This window comes from Calidris pugnax, unplaced genomic scaffold, assembly GCF_001431845.1.
Source record: "Calidris pugnax isolate Ruff unplaced genomic scaffold, ASM143184v1 scaffold8, whole genome shotgun sequence".
Classification (NCBI taxonomy): domain Eukaryota; kingdom Metazoa; phylum Chordata; class Aves; order Charadriiformes; family Scolopacidae; genus Calidris; species Calidris pugnax.
The window spans coordinates 14,864,062-14,888,744 of NW_015090830.1; the positions used below are offsets into that span (position 1 = coordinate 14,864,062).

A 24,683-nucleotide genomic window follows, 5' to 3' on the forward strand; every position below is an offset into this window, starting at 1 on the left:
CAGCAGATGTCAAGCAAACCCTTAATGGGTTATTAATTACAAAAAAAAAAAAAAAAAATTAATCAGTGTTAAGTTTTGTACTGGATTTGCTTCCCTCTCATAACATTCATATCTCTAACTTTGTTATCTGGTTCTACTAAAAACTCTGAATATGTTCAGAAGTGCAGGTGGCATTCTTATTTTATATACTTTAAATAATAGTTAAAGTATTATAAAGGCAGTAAATATTGTGATTAAAAAGCAGACAGTAAATACTGTGATTTAAAAGCAGCACAGGTAGTTTAAAATCAAAACTGAAAAGCTCAGTGCTGCTGAAGATATAGTACACTTCTACTATTGCCACAATTTTACCTTGGTGTCTGCACTAGTCTTCTAAGTCCTTATTCGGGCAATTAAGTAAATGCGAGTTGTTTTCAAAGTTGCTGAAGATCTTAATGTCCGCTGGTGCATTTTACTAGTGCTAGTAAAATGACATCATTTTTATTTATGTGCTGAACTTGAAGTGTTTGGCTCTTGCTTCAGTATTTTTTGGCTTGCAGGACTGACAATAATGCTTACCCTTAGGCTGTGAAATACTTAAAACGCTACTAGAAATAATCAGCCCAGTTACCCTTTTCGTGATAAACAGAAAAATAGTTTTAGTATAAATGTATTTAGTATAACTAAGACTAGTCTTGAGATTTAAAAAATCATTCATTTTCAAACGTGTTCCAAAATTGGGATTTTTTCATAAAGTGCAGCAATTTTAATCTTCCACTTCCTTTAATGCAACCCGTTTTCTTCTTGATCTTTTAAAAATGTCAGATTCCTAATAAATGTAAGGTTAGAAAGAAAAAGTGCTCGAGAAAAAAAAATGAAAAGCGGTCATTCATCTATTGAGCAGGTTAATTTTTTTGGTAATTTCTCCTGCTCGCCTAATTTCTTTTCTAGACAAATTGAAATTCTCACCGCGTTGCCCTTGAAAGGAATCTTATCCTGGTTGTGTCGGTGCGGGCTCCAGGCACTGTGTGTTTGGTCAACAAGCAACAGTGGGTGGTCAGGCTGTAGCACAGGACAAGGGCCCGCTGTGCACAGGAAAAAATGTTCAAAGGTGTTTAAGGGTGGTAAGGAAGTCTGCCGCCCCTTCAGAGAGTTGGGAGTCTACAGATCAGCCTTCCCTGGCTATTATAGCCTGTGAGAAAATTCACTGTAAGATACATAACAGATGAAAGAATACAGTGACTGTATTCACCTGGCTGCCCATCTATACAATCATTTTTTTAAATTTAATTTTGCTCATATATTTAGTGTCCACATAGTCTGTGTAGTGGCTGGTGTTTGACTTAACATGGAAAATTGCACTGAAAAACTACTCAAACTGAGCTTGATCATTGTTAACGAAGTTCTTTGTCACTAAAAAAAGTACAGGCACTATATTATCCCCTGGCCAACCAGTAGCTTTTGTAAAAAGCTTTAACTGAGTGTCACGTAAGCAGTGCACCGAGCTGGCAGAACTGCAGAGAGGCTGAGGCTGGGTTACAGGAGGGAGGTGAGAGACGTGTGACTCCCACAAGAAACTTCTGCCTGACAGACTGCAAAGGGGGGAAAAAAGACAAGCAGAGTTGCGGAGCGATGGATGTCGCAGAACGATTTTTTACACTCAGTTCGGTGATAGTTTGAAAATATAAAAGTAAAGCTGCTTTTAAAGATTTAAATCATTGACTGGTTTGCAGATTGTGGAAAAATCTGTTTTGGGCAGATTTCATGTTAGTTGTCTTCTTAATGAAGACTGTAACATGCTGCGTGCCAAGAGCACACCAGGGACATTACGAAAAAAAAATGGGGTTAGGGTATGTATGAGAGCTATAGGTACTGTAGGCACACAGCTACCCTGCAGCAACACCAGTATTGATAAACTTAGAGTAAACTTGCAATTAAGAGTCAGCACAGGTGACTTTTTATTCAGTGAAAGTGCAAATTAAATAAATGACCTCAAAAAGCATTGTACTTTTTTTCTTTTTAGATCCTTACTGCAGTAGAACAAAAGCGGTCTGAACAAAACTGTTGAGCTATTTATATTTCATGCAGTATCTGAATGGTTTTTTTTCTACATACCTTTAAAATATCTGTGCACAAAAAAGTTGAAACTTGGTAAAATTTTTTTTTTTTAAAAAGCAATGTTAAGATCCTTAAAACTTCTTATTTGATCTTCTAATGATTTTACAGTTTTAAATGAAATAAGGCTTTAATTACAGTTCTGGTTTGTCATGACTTTTTGGTAGAAGAAGAGGAGAATGTGGTAAATTTATTTTTCCTGTGTTTCCTTGGTTAAATATACACTTGGCACTGGAGTTGCTGACAGATATGCTCCATGTAGATGCTGTATTTTGGAAAAAAATACTTCTGTAACTTCAAAGGTGAAGTATATTTTAAAAAAATGAAGATCTGCCAGGAATGAATTGTTCATACTGTTTATACAACATCTTAAAACCTGTTAGCACATTAAAAAGTTAATTTCTTGAAACTTTAGATTGTTGCTGTCCTATATTCAGGATCCAGGAATGTAGAAATAGTACACAAATCAAATAATGAATAAGCAGTAAATTATTATTTGGGTAGTTTATTTAGGTTTATAAATATTATTGTCTACAGTCCATACTAATATTAATTCACTGTATTACATTATGCTGCTAAATTTAAGCTGCTGGCTCCAGCGAGGGAATGAGTTGGGCTGGGAGAAAAATTGTTTGTAAGTTAACTCTCACTTTTTCACAAGATTTATGCGTTAGAGTGCAGTCTTCAAGCGCTATCTTCTGGTAGGGTGAAAGCAAAATCAGCTTTGCTAATGTAGTCCAGATGTTTATTAGTCCTGAGGGTATATGGGCTGTTGTAGTTCCCTGCTGCTGTGTTATACTTGCTTGTAATGCTAGACAACCAATTAAGAAATTAGTTCATGTTAAACTTTCTTTTCCTGGTACAGCTGCAAACTGATGATGTGGTTTTTCTGGTGGAACAAGAGAGTATTCTTTACATGTTTTCTGTTACTGGTGAATATATAAACCATTTGGGCAGTGTGGGGTTAGTATATCAGCAGCAACACAGAATTTTCAGGTTTTCAGCTACCTCAGGCAAATGGTTTTAATTGAACTAATTCCCATTAAGATGTTTTGGTAAGTGTGTCTGTTTTTCTTAATTCTGGGGTTTAATTGGCACTGTCATTTTTAGAGACCATCTGTTTACAAGAAATTCCTCATATTAACAACATGTTTGAAAGGTGGGAACCTACATTCTGTGCAAAGACATCAAAGAGGAAAGTTGTGGTGGTGTATCATGGCTTTTTCTAATTGTAGTTTTTGTGAAAATAGCATTGCTGTACATTTGAGGGTTTCTTTTAGTACATGTTTTAACAAGCAATGCCTGTGACAATTCTGATTTGTCCTTGAGCAACCTGGTCTAGTGGGAGATGTCCCTGCCCATGGCATGGGGTTTGGAACTTGATGATCTTTAGGGTCTCTTCCAACCTGAACCATTCTATGATTCTTTCTTCTGCCAGTCCCTGCCTATTTCTCGTGAGGTTATCTCACCTTGGTAAGAAATTAAATTACTTGTCCTCAAGTAGAGTCTGTTTTGCCTGTGATGGTAACTGCTGAGTCATCTCTCTGTCCTTTTCTTGACCCATAAGCCTTTTGTTATAATTTTTTAGTCTCTGTCCAGCTGAGGAGGGTAAGTGATAGAGTGGCTTTGGTGGGCATTTGGCATCCAGCCAGGGTCACCCCACCGCACAATGCCACAGTGAAAGGCCACAGGAAATCTCTTTAAAAGGCATTAAAAAATTATGGGAGGAAGAACTTCTTTCACAAGGAACTAAGACTCAATACTGTCACCTATTGGAAGCTTGTGATAAGTTTTACAATACTTAATACTGCCCTTTATGCCCCAGCTGTTGACGTAAAGTGACTAGATATATCTTTATTGCCATACTGGTCTGACAGCAGCATAAATTCAGAATAAATATTCTTCAAATCTATTTTACTTTGTGTTACTCTTGAATCTGAGTATTGCAGTGTTATAGCTGGTGCTCTTACTGTGTGGCCTTCCTGTTACTTTTAAGTGAATGTAGGTATTGATGGAAAAGATCAAGCGATATAAACTAAAATGCTGATATTTGCACTAAAAAATTCAGCATGAATAGCCAGGAGAGGTTTCATCTCAATATAAGAAAGAAATCTTTTACTGTGAGAACAACCAACCACTGGAGTAACCTCCCCAGGGACATGGTACAGTCCCCATTGCTGGAGGTTTTCAAGACACGACTGGACAGGGTGGTAGATAATCTAATTTAAGCTTCCTTTCCCCCAGAAGGTTGGACCAGATGATCTTTTGAGGTCCCTTCCCACCAGGGCTGTTCTATAATTCAGTGAATTGCAATTAAAGTTTAGGTGTTGCAGCTCAGTTGGCCAATGCAGAAATAGTTTTTGATGGTTGTTTTCGGAAATGTATCTGCAAGGTGAGGTGCACAAGGTAGCAATATAGACTTTAAAAGAAATATTGGCAGTGTTACAGTACATTAAAAAAAAATCATCATAATCTGCTCATTACTATATGGTTGTTTTTCAAAACATACATTAGACTCCAAGTATCCACCTGTATCAGATGAGATCATTGCTTAGGACTTGGTAATAGCGACCTTCATATAGACACACACCCAAAGCAAAAAAATAATATTTGATACACTGGGAAATATTTTGTGTGTTTGTAGATACATATACATACAGAGTGTTTTACAGACATGCACAAGCATACAGTGCATCTGCTCCATGGTGGATGGATTCTTTCTCCCTGATCTCTGCAGAGGTCAAACAGCAAAGAAGTAGTTGAACACACTACCCTTAAGTGCTTCAGCTGGAGGCACAAGAAACTTGCTGTTGAAAAGTATATTTAGACATACACCAGAAAAAACCGTGTGCAGTGTCACTAATGGCATAAATACATATTTATCTATGGCTTTCAGGCAACCAATTCTAGGGCATTAATTAAAGTAAAACCAGAGAAACATACAGATCAAAGAATGGTATTTCCCACATGGTACTTGTGGTTTTGGCTTTACTACAGGAGTCAACAGTGGTGTTATTGAATAGCATTGATGTAGGTGAACAGTCTAAATAAGCAAGACTAAGAATGTTTTCGCTATGTAACTTTTGTCTTGTATCACTTCTGAATTAAATTAGAATTCCACAAGCAGCATGCAGTTTCATGTTGATTGACATGCAAAATATTTATAACCTTTTTTTCGCCCCTCCTTAGGCAACTCATTGCTCCACAGCCCCATGTTAGATCTGGACAGCGATGTACGTCCATCACCAATTGGCCATCTCAGTCAAACTGCTTCATTGAAAAGGGGCAGCAGCTTTCAGTCTGGTCGTGATGATGGTAAGTATCTGTTTTATTTGGAAAAACAAAGCTCCAGTTCCCTATGTGTGGTGTGTGGTGTAATTAAAAAAAAAAAAAGCACACACAAAAAAACCCAACCAAACAACAAAAACGTAGACACCCAGATTCTCTGTGTTTGTTTTGGTTTGGTACCAAATAAAATTCTTTTTTCTCATGCATTACCATTGTTGCTAAGGGGTTCTTCTGTGTTTTTTGCAAACAAAGAGCAGTTCATAGCTGTAATCTGTTTCTTAAAATGTGGTCAAGGTAGTAAGAGTCTTTTTTGTACAAAACCAGAATATATATATTTTCTTGTATACGTAACCACCTACTGCCTACTACCTTTTGCTGTTGTTATGCCTTTTGTGTGTGGTTGCTAAGATGGCTCTCCTTGCATCTGCTCCTTCTGTGACTTCACGTATTTGGTTCTTGTTCTCTAATTCTGCAAACCCAAAAAGGGAAACAAAGTGTGTGACTAAGCTCCAGCAGTGTGTCCGCAGCCGACTGAGTCGTTTTTGTCATAAGCGTCTTCAACACCCTTGTCCTAAAAACTTCATCTCGGGAGTCTTTCAATGATGACATTACAGGAGGCAGAAAACATGGTTTTCACAGGCTAGGTAATTTCTTACCAAAGTGCTTTTTATGCAGAAAGCAGGTTTTTATGGAGAATTTTCTGGCTTTGGTTTGCTTTGATGTTTTTCTTCTTCCAATTCCATGGACTTCCTTGAGAATAATCTATAAATATCTGATTCAGGTTTTTTTTAGCAAAAAGAGGAATGAAAGGAATCTTTCAAGAGCGTGGAATGAAGAATAAAGAGAATTGTACATTCTTTTGCTGCCACAGGGTATCTTCACATACAAGACAATTAAATTATGTCACAGTTTGAGGTTGAATGTTTTTATTTCAAAATGTAAATTACACAGACTCTTCAAAATATACACGTATACCAAGTAATGACATTACTGTATTACTGTTACCTCTGTCCTTTCTCAGCCCAAAGCTTTGCATAAAGTTATTTGAACAAGTTTTACAGAGCAAAACAGTAAATTCCTGGTTGTTGTTGGATACCATCTACTAACAATACACATGCCACATTGAATGTAGCAAGCAATATCCAAAATCCAGGGGTTTTCTTCCCTGTTTGGATTATTTTGCATGTGTTTCTGTTTAAAGGGTTGCATCTACAGAAGGCAATTCCAATTCAATCGATTATCTTTGCTTTTTGAGTCTTAGCTATGGATCCATAACCTTTTACAAACTGGAGAAGTCTTCAGCAAGCTTTGCAGATTCTGTAGCCACCAGTTTAAACCAAAACTCAAAGGAAAACTGGAGGATTGATCAGAGCATTGTAATAACCCACTGCAAAGACCCTAGAGTTAAAATGAGTTGCCTCTGAGTTGAGTTTATTGGTAATTAGGTGCACATGCCCACTGGATGCTTGGGAAGAGTTGAAAACTTTACCATCCTTGCTCTTCTCTGAGTGGAGACCCAAAGCAAACCAACCGCTTAGGATATCTGTGCAGGAGCTGCCATTCCAAATATGCCATGATGTCCTCTGTTTTCAAGTTGCTTGTGCTTCCTTTTGGTTTTTAGCAAATTTGAGGAATGGCATCTCTTGGTCTTTTTGGTGTTTTGGTGTGCTTTTTTTTTTCCTCAATATGATTGAGAGTGATTCTTTGAACAAATTACTTCAAATTCAAAACTGCAGCATTCAAATAACATTCAGCTCTTGCTTGAGCGTGTGTTCAGGAGGATATGTAAACTATAGCTCTAGTTTAGTCTTTAGGATGTTATAGCACAGATTATAATAGAATAAAAGAAAATTTCTGCTTTAACATAGATTGGAGCTTTCTCTAGCAACAAACTCAAAATATCCTGAATTTCTGGCCAGAATGTCCTTTTGACGTGATGTGCAGTGGCTTATTCTAATAAATATCTGATGTCTGCAGTCTTTGAAATAGGCCTGAAGTGTGCTTCCTGGAAGGGAAAAGAATTTAATACTTGGAAGTGTATTTCCAGTTAGGATGAGACATCCCTGGTTATAACCTTGGGTTGATGCTGGCACTTTTGGCAAAGATGAAATGGTTTCTCGAAGGAGCTGAAATCTTTTGGTAAGAGCTCCGGGTTTGTTGGCCTTACAGAGCCTCTGTTGCTATAGCAGTGTTGGCACAGCTTCCTGGCATAGTCACAGCTTGTGTTAATGAGTTTTTCTGCTACTGGGTCCGGACCAGTTCCCTGACAGTCAGAAACCAAGCTGGCAAAAGTAGCGCTCTTGCATCCTGTCCACACTGAGCTTTGCTAGTTGAGCTTTGAAGTTTTCATGCCTCCCAAGCAGACTCATCTCTATTAGCAGAGTTATGCTTCAGTTATGCCAGAGTCTCTCTCCAAATTTTGGGCTTCTGTTGTAGGTTTTTTTGGCTTTTTTAAATACTAATCCAGAGTCCCTAAATGTTTTGGCCGTGAGAAATAGAACATTTTTGGTAGTTCAGGTGTTTATTTGTCCACTAAAGAAATGGACTAGTAATTGACCCGCACCTCCAACAAATGGATGCTGCTGAAGGTGTGCTGTACTTCAAGGAGATTCAAGACTGGCTACCAATACAATAAAATAGTGAGGCCCTGATGAAACCTACTGGTTACCTAGTGTGCTATTAGGCAGCTATTTTTGCCTAATTGGTGAATTCTGGTTCTATGTAGGCAATGTGCTCTAGCAGAGTAAAGACAAAAAGTCCTGTTTCACCCAGCATTTTACTGCATTTTCACAGTGTTATGTAGGATAATATCATGTTTTCAACATTATCATTTGTAAAAGAGTAGAGTTATATACAAAAAAAAAAACCCACACCAACAAACATGGACTTCTTTAAGGGGTTTTTTTGTTTGTTTTGTGGTTTTTTGGTTGTTTGGTTTGGGTTTTTTTCAAAAAATCTGTGTTTCCTTTTTCCAAGTTTTCTAAAGTTTAGTCTAATTCTTGAGGTTAAACATAAGTCTCTTAACAGGGTATCAGTTTAACAGCGGTTTGGTAAAACAACATAAAAGAAAGTTTCAGTGGAGAAGGCAGGTGGTTGTATAACTATTTCACAGGTTTGGTTTTTTTTTTCTGTGTTAATTAGTACTTTTTTTCTTCCCTTTTTCAGCTTTCTCTTTACCTTTCCCTTCCCCCCCACTTTCTTTTGCCTCATTTGATAAGAAACTGAGAAAAGTTATTTGCTGCAAAAATGTAAGCTATTTTGCTGATGTGTTTTAATTACCAGTGTACCAGGACTGCAGGTAGGTGCGTGAAGTGAGAGATGCTGCAGTGTTACATGTTATGATTGTGTTCTTCATCCAAGAATATCATTATATAATTAGTGATACATTTATTGAGTTTTAATGACAATGTTGGAATCTCCCCTGTTTTTCAGATAAAAGATTTTACCAAACAAATGAAAATTAAGATGAGGTTGGTGACTTGCCGCAGACCACAATGGAAAATTTTTTTGAGCTGGAAGTAAAGTAGATCTTCCAGTTTCCATTGTTTGCCTTAATCATTAGCCCATCTATCAGCCATGTTTCTTCAGCATCACCGCTTCATCATTTAAAACTTCTAATGTCTTCATTCCTTTTGTGTTACCTTAACTTCTAGAGTGGTTTGAAGACAGAAGACCAGTTCAATGGATTGTTAGGTGGATTGCATTAGAAACCCCCACAAAGAAGGCCTATTCTGTATATATTGTCATAGTGTTGGCACCTTGTAAGCATATAAGAAGGGGAGAAAGACCTTGTATGTGTACCAGTTATGTACGCCTATATGGGCCTGGCTTTAATTTTCTCCATTCCTACCTGAAAGTTTTTACATATACTATATAGTCACTTGTATAACACAAAGCAACAGCAATCTAGTACTGCTTTTTTTTTTTATTAATTTGAAGTTTTTAAATTTTGTTGTTTCTGTGCCCTCTACCTCTTATAGCTTGGCGATACAAAGCTCCTCAGCAAGTTATGTTTGTTGAAAAGTTGACAAAACTTGTTGTAAGTCAGCTGCCCAACTTCTGGAAGCTCTGGATTTCTTATGTGAATGGAAGTTTATTCAGTGAGGTATGGATTCTGCTGTATAAATTGACTTTTGAGTAACAATCCTCCATAATAATTATGTTTGAAATACTGTACTTCACTGGAAGAAGTTACTGGATTTGTTTTAATCAGAGAGTTTTATATAACAGTATGTAGACTCTTACACATTTGAGAAATGCTACTTTGACTAGTAAAGTGTCTTGCAATACTAACCTTTAGAAGTGTGATTATTCTTCTTGTTTTTAAAACAACAAAAGCATACAGTGGAATTATTTAGAATGTCTGTGTTTGTTCCAGATGCTGGAGTCAATATCTATATAGTTTCACCTCTTATTCGTAGCAGGCCAGATGCCCTTCGTTGGTGATCTGAAGAAATAGCAAATTGCACAAAGGACAGAGATATGTAAAAGACAAAGTCATACAGAAAAAAATGTTTCCTTTCTTTGGAACAAGAGTACTCATTTCTCGAGCTTTAAGTATTTGGAAGTGAGGATGGGTTCAGGACCAGAGTTGCGAAATGACCAAGGCCCAGAGTGGTATACACAGCCATACTATAGGGAGTCTCATCTAGAAGTGCAGTCACCTGTGCTTCTAGTCCTTCTTGCTCAAATGATCTGGTTTTTATAAATTATGTAAATATAACCTTGATAATCCAGGAAGCAAGGCCAGGGAAGTAATGATTCATGATGGGCTGTTTTTATGTGCACACTATTAACAGATTCTGAAAGGATAACTTTCATAATTAATCAGATATGGGTAGTGTACAGCTTACCATCATAATCAGCACCAGATAAATACAATAGTTTTGGGATTTGTGTTAGTGCTAAAATTTGGTCACAGAATTACATTATGTTTTGCAGACAGTTGCACTTCTGGTCCTCAGGCCATGTTGTTTCTTCTCCAGAAGGAGAACTGTAGTGATGGCGTATTTCCAAGGAACAAGTCTGACAAACACATGATCGAAGTGTAGTGAAAGGCAGCTCTGTGTTCCATCAACAGATGATAAGGCACTAATTCACATCCCATCTGCATAGCTATCCCTGAGAAGTCCTGCTGACTGCAGTTTGCACTCATTCTGGGCACTAAAAAAGCTCTGAAGACAAGGTCTATGAAGAGATATGGAGATAGTTGGGGGTAATACAGTGCAGGTGGAAATAAGCAAGCTTTTGGACATGTGTATTATCCAGATCACCTTCTATATTGAACCTAAAGGTTTGTGCATCTAAAACTTCTCTGTTTAACTGTTGCTATATAATTTGTTTGTTGAGATTGGTTTTTATCCTGCCATGCTTACAGTGTCCGGCTGTGCTTAAATCCTTAAGTCATCACAGCTACAGTATTCCGTTACAAAATTGTCCCTAAAGCAGAACTACAGCCATAGATATCTACCAGACTTTGCAGCTTTAGTAGAAAATAAAACAAAATCCTTGGGAAAGGAAATTTGGAAGCATATTTTGTTATTTTCCTTTTCTCTGACTATTCTGTTTATTAACACTGTCTGCAAATCAATATAACATTTTCATATGATGATATTAATAGGTACTATAGCTCTTTATATATTGAACACAACATACAGAGCATTATAGCTCCAGTGAAGTAGATTCTATTTGTAATCCTCATTTTATATGACTAAATCAGAAGAAAGGTATGACATTGACTCATAATGTTCAGTGAAGGAAGTAGAATAGAGAATAAACCTTAGTACTGTTGACTTTCACAAAAATAGAAATTACAACCTCTGTGTTTGATAACAGTACCATTGGAAATTAGACTTTACAAATTCACCTGTTAAGTTATTGTGATTTTTTTTTTTTTTGAGTACAATGAAAAAGAAAACTATTTCTAAAGAAACCGAGACTTGAACTGTAAACAAGATTGAGAAATCATGCTCATGAAAGTGACTACAAGTGGAAAATGCAGTGATCTTATGTCATGTCTGAACAAAGTACTGTTTCCATGTATTTAAAAAAAAAAAAAAAAAAAGGAGGAGGAGTACTTTTCCTGTTAGTCTTTAAGGTATATCTACTCCCCTTCTGTTGGGCCAGATTCTGAGCTTGTGAGACATTAATCCCCATATATTTGATTTCTTCTGTTCCTTTGGTCCTTAAGGAAGCCACCCAAGTTCTTGGGCAGAGAGGAGGGATGGTGCCCCCAGTTCCTTTTGTGTGTTCTGCATCTGCATGCCACTATCAACTGAGGACAAGTGGGAGGAGGGGGTGGCATAAGCTAGAAGACTACTTCTAGGGCACCTAACAATATCTGTCACATTCAAAACTGAAGGTTTATATGTTTTTATCAGAAATCATGCAGATTTTAATTGTCCATGAAAAAAATACCTCTACCATGTTGCTTGCTATTTATTGTTTGTGAGAAAGCAAGATGATTACTACAGTTTTTTAAGAAAAGCCCTGCAAAAATGGTGTGGAGGGTCATTTCAGTTAGCCTATTCAAATCCTCAAGACATTTTAAAAATGTGTAAAGAAAATCCCCACATATGAATAACAAGCTATGTTTTCTCTTGTTCAGTTTGTAGGGTTTGGGGGGGGGGGTGTTCTTTTAGTTCTGAAAGGTTATCTATATGCCTTAAAATATTGTCAGTTAAAGATTTACGTGGTATTTTCAACAGTTTGAAAAGTTGAGTTCTTTGAATCACTCTAGGTGAAGTTGCGTATGTGAGTAGTAACCGTTGGTCTTACCACAAGATAGTTTTGGTCTGTCTATGCAGGAAAGGTTTAAGATTGGTCTTCAGCAAAACCACTAAGGGAACAAAAAAAAGAGATATCAAAGATCTGTGAATTTTTTTGTTGTTCTTTAATCCAGCTGTAAAAAAGTGTGAATTTTAAGTTGATACCTGAGGTTTAAGGGAATACAGCTTATTTTTTTTTTAAGGCATTAGAAGAGAGAAGTGGGTATTTTAAGGAGCAATAACTCAATGTTGTTGTTCTTTTCTGAAACCGTATAATTCAGAGCTTTGAAGTATGAGAGTTTCATAGCTATGTATTTTCCAAAACTGTTAAGCAGTTTTATTTTTCTCTAATTTTTGCTCACTTCAAATTATTTATTTTACCTTAAAAATCTGAAATGCATTAGCGTTTTTCAGGGGAACTTGAAAAATACAACATTTCAAAATAATGATTTGAAAGTAAACTGATTCTTTTTGACAACTCCTGTCTATGTTATTGCACTTCTTGTCCAGTAGATGTTGCTGTATATACATAAAATAGGAGATGTTTCTAACTATAAAATTCTACACCTGCACTTAATTCAGTATTTGACATAACTTTTTTGGTATATTTCACTGTACTGTGTTCTCAGTAGACTCCACAGGCGGCTAGAGTTACAAACAGGAAGACTATTAGTCAAACCATGTTTTTGTTCAACTGTAACTGTCTCATGCAAAGTGTACTCACGTTCCTTGGTTTTCGAAGAAGTGAGCGTCCATGAAGATGCTGATTATTTTGCAGAGTCTCTTTTACAGTTAGTTGAATTGTTTAAAGAGCATTGTCAACAAAATGGTGTTCCTGAAAACAAACAAAACCCCCTCAACCTTGCCTCTCTCATATTACCATTCCAAATTGCCCTCATTCCAAGAAGTGTCTCCTGCTTCACACCCGTGTCCTTCTCTGGGCAGCTTCCATGCTGAAAAAACAGAGTTTCCTCATATAAACTTGATGCATGATTGGACTATATATGTTTTAGATCTTACTAAGATTACAGTGAGAAAACTTTGAGCGTACGAAGTTTATATTGTTAGACCTACTCTTATGCTTGTCTCTGACTTTGTCTGAAATATACGTTGTTCCTCAGAATTAAACATTAGCGCACTGACCTACAATAAGTGGAGCCAATTGATTGTATAGTCTTTGCTTATTGAGCTGCTGCCATCAGTTAGTTTTTATAATTGCATCATAAACTCATCGGTTTTCACTTCTTCAGTTTGAAACCCCCTTTTTCGGAATTATTTTAACAGTGGTTATGAGATACTTACACTTTTCAATTTTCTCATTTTCACAAGACTGCTGAAAAATCTGGCCAAATGGAAAGATCAAAGAAAAACGCTAGGCAAAGACAAAATGATTTCAAGGTAAGTTATGGGGGGGAAACCTTGCTTTCTTTCCGTTATCCTTCATAGCAGCATACTTTAGTGTCACCACCTTGACAATCAGATTTCTTAAATCACCTGTGTGCCCTTATACCTCCTCATATATGCTCTACCATCTGGATCCACCTGTAAATCATACATACCAAGCTGTTTTGTATAGCAAGTACGTGGTTGCTTAAGCACATTGATAGAACTTTTTTCTTGATTTTTCTTTCCCTTCTTCCAATGCAGAAGATGATTCAGGAAGTGATGCACTCTCTGGTAAAACTTATCCGTGGAGCTTTGCTTCCATTTACTCTCAAAGAAGGAGAATCTAGACAGTATGGTGGCTGGGAGATGAAATCTGAACTTTCTGGCCAGTGGCTAACGCATGTTATCCAGACTGTAAGGTAAATGGATCTGTGGCCTACAAAATGATGCTATTCCTGAAATGTGTGTGCTTTAAGACAAATTTTGTTTTGTTCATTGCATTAAATACCCTGAGTAGTGAAAATGTTAATATTTTCAAAAATTACTTATGGAAGATTTAGGCTTCTGTGTGCAAGTGTAATTGATAAATAAGGCTATACCATGAAGTATTATATAATGATTACGTTCATATTTTTTCATAGGATCTTATGAAAACATTTGAATAAAGTATTTGACTGGCACAGCATAGACACTCCATGACTGAAACAAGATTTGATTCTTTAGGGTAGAAAGAATTATCTGCTTCATTTGCTACACGTTTTACCATCGCTGCTAAAATGGGTGAAAATAGCATGCTTTGCCCTATAGTATCATAAATTGTAATTTACTTTTACAGTTGTTTTATGGAAGATGATATTTCTGCTTATAATGCCATTCTGCTTATACTTACATTTTTTTATAAACTTAGTAATGTCCATGTCATTAATTACAAGATGTCTCATTAATATACAGAATTTGCTTCCGTTTGTCTATGGAGGCTATAAGAATGGTCAGTATCTTTTGGAAACTTGAGTAATACCTGGATATGATACGGTACTTTTTTCTGCGGTTTTCAAAGTAGGTAAGAAGCAAAGCACAGAGAAGAAACGGAAGGTGTATAGTCACATGTATATATTCTTATTGCAGATGGAACTAGCAGTGATATATACCTGTTGTGAAGTCTGCTTAACACTTTCTCAAAGTCTGTTGTCAGTTACATTATCTGTACCTTAACCATTTAGAAAAAAAAAATTCCATGTGAAGTTTCTTATTCTAGCTGAATTTTATGGAAAGCTCCAATTTAAGAAGGAACTGACTTGGCATTTGATGAAAAGATGTAAAAGGACAAGGGCACAGACTTTGGCAGTGATGTTGCCCTTTTATGAGAAGCAATCCAATTTCACTCAAATTATAAAATTCTAGAATTTAACAGTTGCACATCTTGGCAGTTTGACCAACAGATTCTCTAAAGGTTGGTTGTGCTTCAGAGTCCTGCCATCCGAGGTGTGATCCAGGCTGAAGTTATAGGATATAAGAATGCTCTTTTTCTGAGAATCTCCTCTTGCTTTCTGGTAATGATGCCCTGGTAATGAACAATTGAACTGAGAACTGGGGAAATTCTCTCTGCTTCCCACTCCTTTCCCCACCTCATGATGTTACTGATGCCTGTGCTGAAGGCACAGGTACAGTGTCCTAGACTTTAATGAAAAGCACTCAAAAATAGAGGAGAAATCTGGAGAAGAGAACTTGAACGTACTGTGATGAGGTACCAACCAGTGATGACCAGGTCAGAAGTTTTTCAAGTGCTGCAATTACTTTTCTTTTCGAGCCCCCATGCTTTGACAGTAAAAAATTCTTGTGACTCACACCAGTGATAAAGGCTGACTCTTCTCGTGAAGAAGAGTCTACATATTGCTTAAAAACTGTATGCGTTGCAAAGTTAGGTAATAGCTTAAGTCTTATTTTTATTGTTTGTAACAAAGTCATTATGAAGCATGTGCTAGGATTTTACTCTTTTCAATTATCTCATGAGTGATTTACCATTTTCTATTTGTATTTAAGAATGCTAAAGCTTAAAACACTGAATTACAAGGAGGTGGCATTATATCTGTGTGATATTAATTCCTCTGCTTGTTTATGTGTAACACACAGCTTAAAGTGGAGTGGTTGCATGGTCTTTCTCTTGTACCTCATTCGGTCGTTGCCCAATATGAATAGATTCTAGAGGATAAATTAGAGCTATATGATACAGTGAAGCCATTGTCAGCAAGACTTGCCTTATTGTAGGGATAGAAAGGTATGTATTTGTTAGGGTGAGTTATCTGAGGAAAAAAGATGATCTCGGGGATGTGACAGCTGCGTGCTCCCTTAGAAATGGAATCATCATCCAGTACAGTACCTCTGTGCAGTCTGAACTTCTCACAGATGCCCGTTTACATCCTGTGTTTCCTGGATGGGGAGATAATGCAGATTTTAATACAGCAGTAGTTGTGCTGAGCGGATAGCAGTCTGATTAATGATGGGATTTTGATGGTTTATGCCCCAACGCCAGGGATAAGGAACAGGACCCTAAAGATGGGTGATAATATTCCACTTATTGCTCAGACTTGTTTGCTTGCACCTTTCAATTCCCATTCTTTGGTATTTTCTAGTACCTGTGCTCTAGTCAGTATTAACACTAAGGCAAATGTCAATGAACTGTATGTGAATTGTCCTTGCTTAAATACCTAAGAGTTGAATAAAACCAGTGAACTTCATTTTGTGCCCCTAACTAAAATCTGAGCACAACTGCAGCCTTTTAGTTAAAAGCTGAAATGCTGTTCCTTGCAAGCAGCTGCTGTGTGACTATTTCTAAAGCAAAAAAGGGGAAATTAATGTTTCAGTCCTCAGCTATAGTAGCTGGTGATTTGTGCCTGGTCAGAGTAGTTGGGAGCAATTGGCTCCTTAAATGTGTATACTCTTGGCAATCTGATGCCCAGTCACATCACTTCTTATGGCAGCTTGGTGGCTGTTACTGTTGTAATGTGGGTAAACAATCTCTCTGAAACCCTATTGTGGACCAAGGACTTGATCTAGGCATTCACATAAAAAGAGCAGAAAAAGCTACTTCTACTCCAAAAGGGTTATTCTTGGGTTGTAAGGCGAGATGGATGCAAAAAGGCAGGTGAGGAAGTGCAAGAGGACAGTGGGAAAAGCTGGCATGTTGCTGTGATGACATTATTGTAATGTCACAGAAAAATAAATCTGTATTTGCAAGCTTCTGAATTAAGCAAATAATTATTATTGTCTGAATGGGATAATCAGTTTTCCAAGGTACACTGCGGGTGGAGCTACTGTATACACATATACAGAAAATGTCTAAAAAAAAATCTCAATGAAATTATATCAGCTTAAAAAATCCTGCAGATTTACACTTCAGTCTAACTTTATTTGCTTTCCAGGCTTAGTTCTGAGTCTCTTACTGCACTCGAGATACCCAATGATATGCTTCAAATCATCCAGGATCTTATTTTGGACCTTCGTGTACGTTGCATTATAGTGACCCTACAACACACAGCTGAAGGTAATAGAAGGCTGCAGGTCTTTTTGCTTACTATCATACTTTTTTTTCCCTCTGATTAGACCAAACCGTGTTCTGGAAGATAATCATGTTTGTAACAGGTATTGTGGTGGCGGTGGACTCTTCTGAGTTCTGTAGTTACTCAAGTATTTCACTTTTCTGACAGAAATGTGTTATGAGTCTTCCCTTAGTCTAATGAATACAGTAGTTTAGATCTGTTTCCTTTGGGTTGAGAAAGTTTTACAATGCAAGTGATTTATCTCATGATGCAGCTTTTCCATATTGGAAATACCATTTATTTTCTTTTTTTGAGTTCTTCTATAAAGTGAAGAATTAAATAAGCGATGTCCCATCCCAACATTTAAAAAAAAAAATAATCCATATCCCTTCATAAAGTGTTTTAGTTTTGTGTTTTCCGAGACCTTTTACTAATATTGTAATCCCCAAGCTTCCTGCTGTGTGCATAGCTTTTGCCATAAATGTCTGAATTGTCGAGGCTTAGTAATGCATTCTCTAAATCTAATGTGACACTGTGCATCAGAGGCCATTCATCTTACCGTGTTGTATTCATCTCTGAAATGTGAATGTGAATGAAGTAAATCTTCCAGAAATAAATGTCTGTCTTAAAATAGGGGCAGATTGATTTACTAATTGACTTAGCAAGAATTTTTTCCAAAAGACCAATTACCCTCAATGTTAAAAAAAATTAAGGCTTTTTTAATCTTACAATTTAATCAGTTTTTAATCTTTAACACATGATTTGTCATTATTTTCTAGGCTGACATGAAGGTAAGTTTTTTACTCAAGCCTCAAGTGTGCTAAGTGTAGGTGGCTACATTAAGCAAATTTTTAAAATTTTGGTGACAACAATTCATAAGGCCTCTATGGTTTATTTGATCCAATGTTGATATGAATTGTATTCTTAGCTCCAAACCCTTTTATTAAATCGCAGTTCAGTGTTACCATTTTTTTTCTGTGGTTATATCAAGCTTGTTGCCCACACAAGTACATAGGTTGTCTTATCTCTTTAAAACTCTATACAGAAAGTATTACCACTACTTCAGATTTCACTTAAGGTATTTGGAAGTGTCCTTTTCTTCACTTAGAAAAATTGATATGATTATTTTTTTAAGTGGTAGGTGAAAAGATATAAATTTTGTTTTTTTAATTATGACATGAGGATGGTAGCATTGGACTGACTGCCCTCTATCTAGAAATTGTGAGTGAGTCCTCAGATGTCCTGACTGTTCCAAAGGAAGGAGGTGTCTAGCTCTGAATTGTCTTGCTGACAGTTCTTAACCTATCACACCGCTGAGCTTATCCATCTCACTGGCTTCTCCAGTGTGGTCTAGAGAGCTCCGATACGTGATTAATGATGAAGCTCTCAGCCAAAAAGTCTGCTGTCTTACTGGTTTTGCCTACTTGTTGCATCATAACAATAGCCCAGTTCTTTGCTCAGACCCAGAAGAGTTTCTGCTTTTTATTGTCCTGTCTGCTGGCCACATACATTCTGCGGAGGAAAATCTCTTGTGGAAACCTGTACCTTGGAGTTTTATAAAAAGCAGCTTGTGTGTGAATGATTCCCTATTTGGTCTGAACATCTTTATTCATACTTTTCTTTCTTGAATTGAAAGAGATCAGATCCCTTAAGATGCCGGTATATTATGTTGATTGCACAATGTCTCTCTCTTTCATCTAGCCAATAACAGCAGCCTTCCTTGACTGCTGCTTCCATCCCCTCTCAGTGAGAAAGTTCTATGCAGCATCAAGCGTGTTGGGCTGTAGCATCAAACAAGAAAACAGATGGTTTTCTGTATGATGACTCTTATTCCATATTGTTGCACTGCGTGCCTTATCTATGGGACCCTTTTTTATGTTCTTTACCAGCGAAAGCAAAATTGCATATGTTGAATGTGTTGAGATAGTTTTTCTGGACAGGACCAGGCTAACTAGGCCCTTGGAGAAGCTGCTATTTTTAGGGAACCAGTGAAAGAACAGTTAATGATATTCTCATGGAGCTATATAAGTGGATCTCAGATGTAGTTATATCTGTAATATATAAACCAAAAAGGCTCCTCATGGACTTAAATCTCACCTCTATAATCTCTGAAACATGAGCTGAGTAGACTATTGATATAAAGCTCAGTCTCATCTCTTGCTGTGTGCTTTAAGTTGGTAAAGGCATTCCGCTCAGTTAAAATTTTTAATAGAGTGACTGTACCGTTAACGATTTAAATAGGGCAAATCTGCCCACACACAGGGTTTTCTTGTTGTGATAAACACCATTTACTCATGCTGGCCCTGAGAAGCAGTCTGTGTTTTTTCTCTTTCATATGTGATCACTGGTCATAAAGGTCATGAAAGCCAAATTATGTGAATGCCAGACTAGACAGGGGGTTTACATGAATGTATCTGACTGGAATTTGGTGAGCAGTGAAATACGAGAAAGAAATATGTTTCTTTTGTAGTAGCTCAGAACAGAATGCAAAAGTGAGCGGCCACAAAAGCATGCAAAGGCTGACCAGTGCAACATAAGCTTCACAAGAATAGCGGTTGAATCAAGAGGTTTACTAAATAGGGAAATGAACAGAGTAATTATTCTGCACAAACCTCAACAGTTTTTATCCTCGCCAAGCCTATACTTCCATGAGATACAGAATTGCAATCGATGACAACACAACCAAGCTTCTTAATTGAAGCACCAAGATAGTGAAGATACCTTTCAGCATGCATTAGTTATCCTCTTTTCTTGGATTTTGGGGAGAGATGGTAATTCACTGAATTTTTTGCTCATTGAAAATGGAATTTCACCATGTAGAGACAGTTCTGATGAGCAATTTGTGTGTGAAAAAGTGTATGTCAAAGCCCCTACAAACTGCACTCTTTGTTCTGTTTACAAGTTGATTAAGCCCCCCAAAAAAGACCAATAATGCAGAATGCATGCATCCATAGAGGAATTTTTTGCATGAGCTTTGGATTCACATCCTGACTTAGCTCCTGTTAGTTTCAGTAAGCCTAGAGAAGTTGGCACCTTCTGTGTAGCAGAAGAGAGTGCTTTGTGTATGTGCCTTCAGGTCTTTTTGAAGAAAGTCTAGCACTGTGGGTCCTTGACCCTGAGTGGGGACTCTCAGCCCCTTTTATAGTTATTAAATATGAATTATATGCTGTCCTTTCTGTCTTTACTAAAATGCTAGGCAGTTGTTCTTTCATTTTTAATTAAGAGCTGCAGTATAATAGACTAGAGACTTGGGTTCCTAAATGCAGCATTTTATGTTGTGATTAAAAATTTACAAAATAAAAACAAACCCAAATTCTTCACAATATTCCTTTCATTTTAAGCTTTCCAGTAAAAGATGTGCTGCATGCAACTCTCGCCATGTATCACAGATATGCTTCTCTATGTGGTGTCACCAGCATACCATGTATGAGTTCCATTCTTAGTCATTTGAGAATGCTGAAAACTTTGAAGCTTTTAGTGCTATTTGCTTGTATGCCTAGTCATAGCAGTCCCAATGTCTGTGGTTTATCTTTTCAAGTTCAAGGAGGTTTTAATGATGAAAATTAATACCTTCTCCCTCCCCCCACCCTTCCCTCTCTTGCTCTGTCTTACAGATATAAAGAGGTTAGCTGAAAAGGAAGACTGGGTTGTTGACAATGAAGGTTTGACATCTTTGGTGGGTATACTTGCAGGCATTTTCTTTGCTGGATTTTTTTTTTTTTGCAAGTGTAACAGAACTGGTTTTTATCTTCTCCAAAAATGGAATTATTTTGTACTTTGTCTATGTGTGTTCATACTGGCATCTATAGTTTTATTAAAGTATAGGGACATAACCATCCAAACAAAAAATTTTGTATTTTTTATTGATGTACAGCAGTCTTAACAGATCCCATCACCAAACACAAAGTGTGTTTTTTTCTTTTTTTTTTCCTTTTCCCAAATTTTTATTTGTCCTTCTGAAAATATTATATCTGAAGTAACTTTAAGTGATAATGGTATTACTAGACAGCAATGTTTTTGAAGGTGCAAAACAGAAAACATAAATAAAAGCTTTGCAGATTTTTGCAATGTATTGAGAGACAAAATAAATAAGAATTGGGCATCAAGATATGTAGCGTGACTTTCTGCCTTAAGTGGGGTATTTAAATGTATCAGTGTGATTACTGCTGACCACTAGTGTGATTTTACTGAGATAAGCAATAATAACTTCCATAGTCAAGCATCTTATTTTAGGGATGAAAAAAATATTTTTGAGGTCACAACGAGTTCAGTTCACATCAAAATGCTTCATAACTTAGTAGGCACAATACCATGGAATTGGTCTGTAGCTAAATAAATAGGTCACTTACATGTTATAATGGGAAATTGAACTGAAAAGCAACTAATTTAGGTGAGTGCCTACACAAAACAACAAATAACTTGAAACCAAATTCAGATAAATTAGTGAGATGCTTTCTGGAAATAAACAGTAATGAGTAATGCCTAACATACAGCAAGTATGTTGTAGGAATGACTTAAAAACAATCTGCGAAAGCAGAAAGGGCCTGTGGGAGGGAGAGTTGCTTTGTGTATATTATCTAAGAGAATGCTCCACAGACTTTTTTGGTTTTTCTTATTTGCTTCTATAAATACGTGTTCAAAGTTGAGTAGGAGGGCATTAAGCAATCACAATATACGCGTTGTAGGAAGGAGTGTTGTTGGGCAGTTGTAGTATTATAACCAGATTTACAGCTTCTGCTCTTGGTTTCAGTTGCCGCTGACTTGGGCAAGTCCCTTAAGTTTTCTGTTTTTCACAATCCGTTTGTAAAATGAAGAGAGGAGGAAGACCTTCCACAAAAGCTTTGTTTCTGTATGCTTCTGCTGCATCCTAATCCATCTTTGTTTAAAAACTGCTTATCTCCATTTTTGGTATTTAGAAATCACTCACGAATTCCTTATATACAGCACTTCACTAGATACCTTTTGAGGTCATGGTTTAGACACAACAGATTTTAATGGTGGCAGTTGACTACGTTTTGCCATAGCAGGGTTATTTATCTACTAGAGTTCATTGTGGCAGTATTATAGCAAAAATTATAGCAAAAATTACCCAGTATAAACAAGGGCCAGGCAGTCTGTTTGGGGAAATTTTAAGCTTAAGCTAGAAAACATTTTAAGTTCGTTGGAAATACTGGTTGATAACCTCTTTAGCATTTGTTATTTCAGGTAGGAAATACAGTAAGACACAGAACCAACTCTCCTCAGTTTCACGATGTCCAAGGAATAGCATATCTGAACAGCTTTCTTTTCCTGAGGTGATGGTTTATTATGTGAAAACAAAACAAAAAAGAGGAACACTTTACTGCTGTTCTTCTTTTAAGCAGGTCCAAAAATAATAAATACAGGTTGTCTTAGTGGCTTTTTTAATGATTTTCAGGTTGCCATGCAGCCATCACTTTCATGATCCACCTCCACCCCAGCATTTACAGAAATAAAAGTTATTCCTAAGCCTAAAGTTGGTGATGTGGCATAAACTATCTCCTGGATGAAAAGCAGGCTTACATGCCGTAGAAGCTTCTTTTGTCCATCTCTTTGACCCAAATCCAATAGGATGATGTCCTTCTTTTCTGCTTCACATTGCTCTGTACAACAGCTTCCTGCCTAATACCAGCAGACAGCCTCATTAAAAAAAAAGGTGTGACTTAACAGGGAAGAGAGAAAGACAAGGAAAAACTGACTAATGACTCTGACGCTGTGAACTCATTTGCACTTTCAGAGTGAGATTGATACATGCATCAAGACATTCGTACTTCAGGTTGGGAAACCTGAAGGTAAAAACAGCCGCACAAACCAGTGGATTTTTTTCCTCTGTGTGAAAGCAAATTCAGCCTATTTTTCTTAGAAACCTTTTGCTGAAATAAAATGCAGAAATATCTGATATTCCAGGTGAAATTCTATCCCAGCCTAGATCAAGATGGGGAGGAGAGAGGGTGTCACAGATTTCTATAATGCAATTGTTAATATATGCTACCACAAACAAGTTATAAAAGTCTTTCACAGCCCTTTTAGAGGAGTTTGTTTGGTGTAGAATTCTCTCATTCAGATAAAAAGAAAGTACATTGATCTATGGTAATAATTCTGCAGATAATTTAAGTACAAAAGTACATCACTACAAAAGGGTCCTGTGGTAATATATGAATCATATGACTCATATGAATCATTATGTCTTCCCCCTCCTCTTATTTGGGATAACTTGGGGAGAAAAAGCTTGCTATATGACATAGAATTTTTTTTATATATTTGTGTGGTATACTTTCAATATGGTGATCTAAAGCTAACAAGTCACTTGCCTTTCAGCCATCCCAGTTTGAACAGTGCATTATCCATTCCTTGCAATCTCTTAAAACTGTGCTGGACTGCAAACCTGGAGAGGCCAGTGTAAGTTTTGATTTATGCTTTTATTATTGTTCTTCTTATGTAAATTACTATTGAGTTTCAGAAAAAGAATTTTCAGAGAATGATACAGAGGTATAACTTTCCTTTCTATTTTTTTTCGATGTGCACCCTCTTCACTGCTGCTAGCTTTCAGAGTTCTGTTTGTGTTTCCATTGTTTAGGGGTAATTGTGTGTGCGTGGGACAGATTGGACTATATTTAAATCTTGGAAGTTATTCTTTCGGAAAAATGTTACTGATGTAATTTTCACAAAGAAGTAGATGCAGCTTTATTTACATGAGGGGAAAAAAAGGGCAGGGCATTCCTAGGAGTTACTCTTCACTCAGTGTTGCATCCAAACTACTTGCAGAACTTGAACTTAAATTGAGCTTTTTACGTCTGTAAACTTTATTCTAAATCAGGTGTCCTGATTGTTCCCATCCACTTAGTACCTTGAGGCCTTGATTGATTGTGATGTTGATGTCTTCTGTCAGGTTTCAGTGATCTAAGGAAGTTTGACACTTTCCAAAGTCTCTTGGGCCCCCTCTGTATGGGTATTATTTCTTTTTCCTCCCTTATTTTAATTTTTATGGCTAGCTTTTCTAGTTCTTGTTAGGGTATAAAGAACTTTGAATATCCTGGGAGATTTTGCTACAATTCCATTAGCCAACAATGATCTGTATCATGTGTACTAGGTACGGTGACTGACTTCCTTTTAGTGTGTTGTCTCCTCATGCTTGTCAAACTGTTTACTGGGACTTGTATTCTCTCTCCCCATTTTTAGGGTGGGGAAAAATTGAAATTGATCCATAAGGAGACACCGTGTCCCAGCAGCCATTCCCTGTAATTGTGTCATCTCTTTAGGGATAGGTTACTCAGGTTTTCCTTGAGAATAAGGCCAATTGAAGCTTTTCTGCTGAAATAATATGCTTGCATCTTCAGGTTTTCCAGCAGCAGAAAACACAGGAGGATGTGTGCCAGCTAAGCATTGGGATCATGCAGGTAACTCAAGCACTTTTAAATGTGAAATTGTGCATACAAGTGATCAACAAAAATGTCTGCTTTATACCCTGCCCACCTCCCAAAAAGCAGTTGAAGTTGATGACTCTGTTATTCCTCTGGTACACTGTGGAATACTGAGAAATGTTTGACTTTAAATGTATGTAGAACTTATTAGCTGAAGCTGATGATATCAAATC

General features: G+C 36.9%; 1 protein-coding gene across 2 annotated transcripts in view; it reads left to right on the plus strand.

Moving 5' to 3' along the window:
• Window positions 1-24,683, plus strand: part of EXOC2 (exocyst complex component 2) — a 128,015-nt gene that overhangs the window by 59,164 nt on the left and 44,168 nt on the right. For both annotated transcript variants that reach the window (XM_014941079.1, XM_014941078.1), the window contains exons 12-19: window positions 5,284-5,409; window positions 9,363-9,487; window positions 13,479-13,547; window positions 13,797-13,954; window positions 16,955-17,076; window positions 20,686-20,747; window positions 23,408-23,488; window positions 24,427-24,486. In XM_014941079.1, coding sequence (XP_014796565.1) covers window positions 5,284-5,409; window positions 9,363-9,487; window positions 13,479-13,547; window positions 13,797-13,954; window positions 16,955-17,076; window positions 20,686-20,747; window positions 23,408-23,488; window positions 24,427-24,486 — 803 coding nt within the window. The remainder of the gene's footprint in view (window positions 1-5,283; window positions 5,410-9,362; window positions 9,488-13,478; window positions 13,548-13,796; window positions 13,955-16,954; window positions 17,077-20,685; window positions 20,748-23,407; window positions 23,489-24,426; window positions 24,487-24,683) is intronic.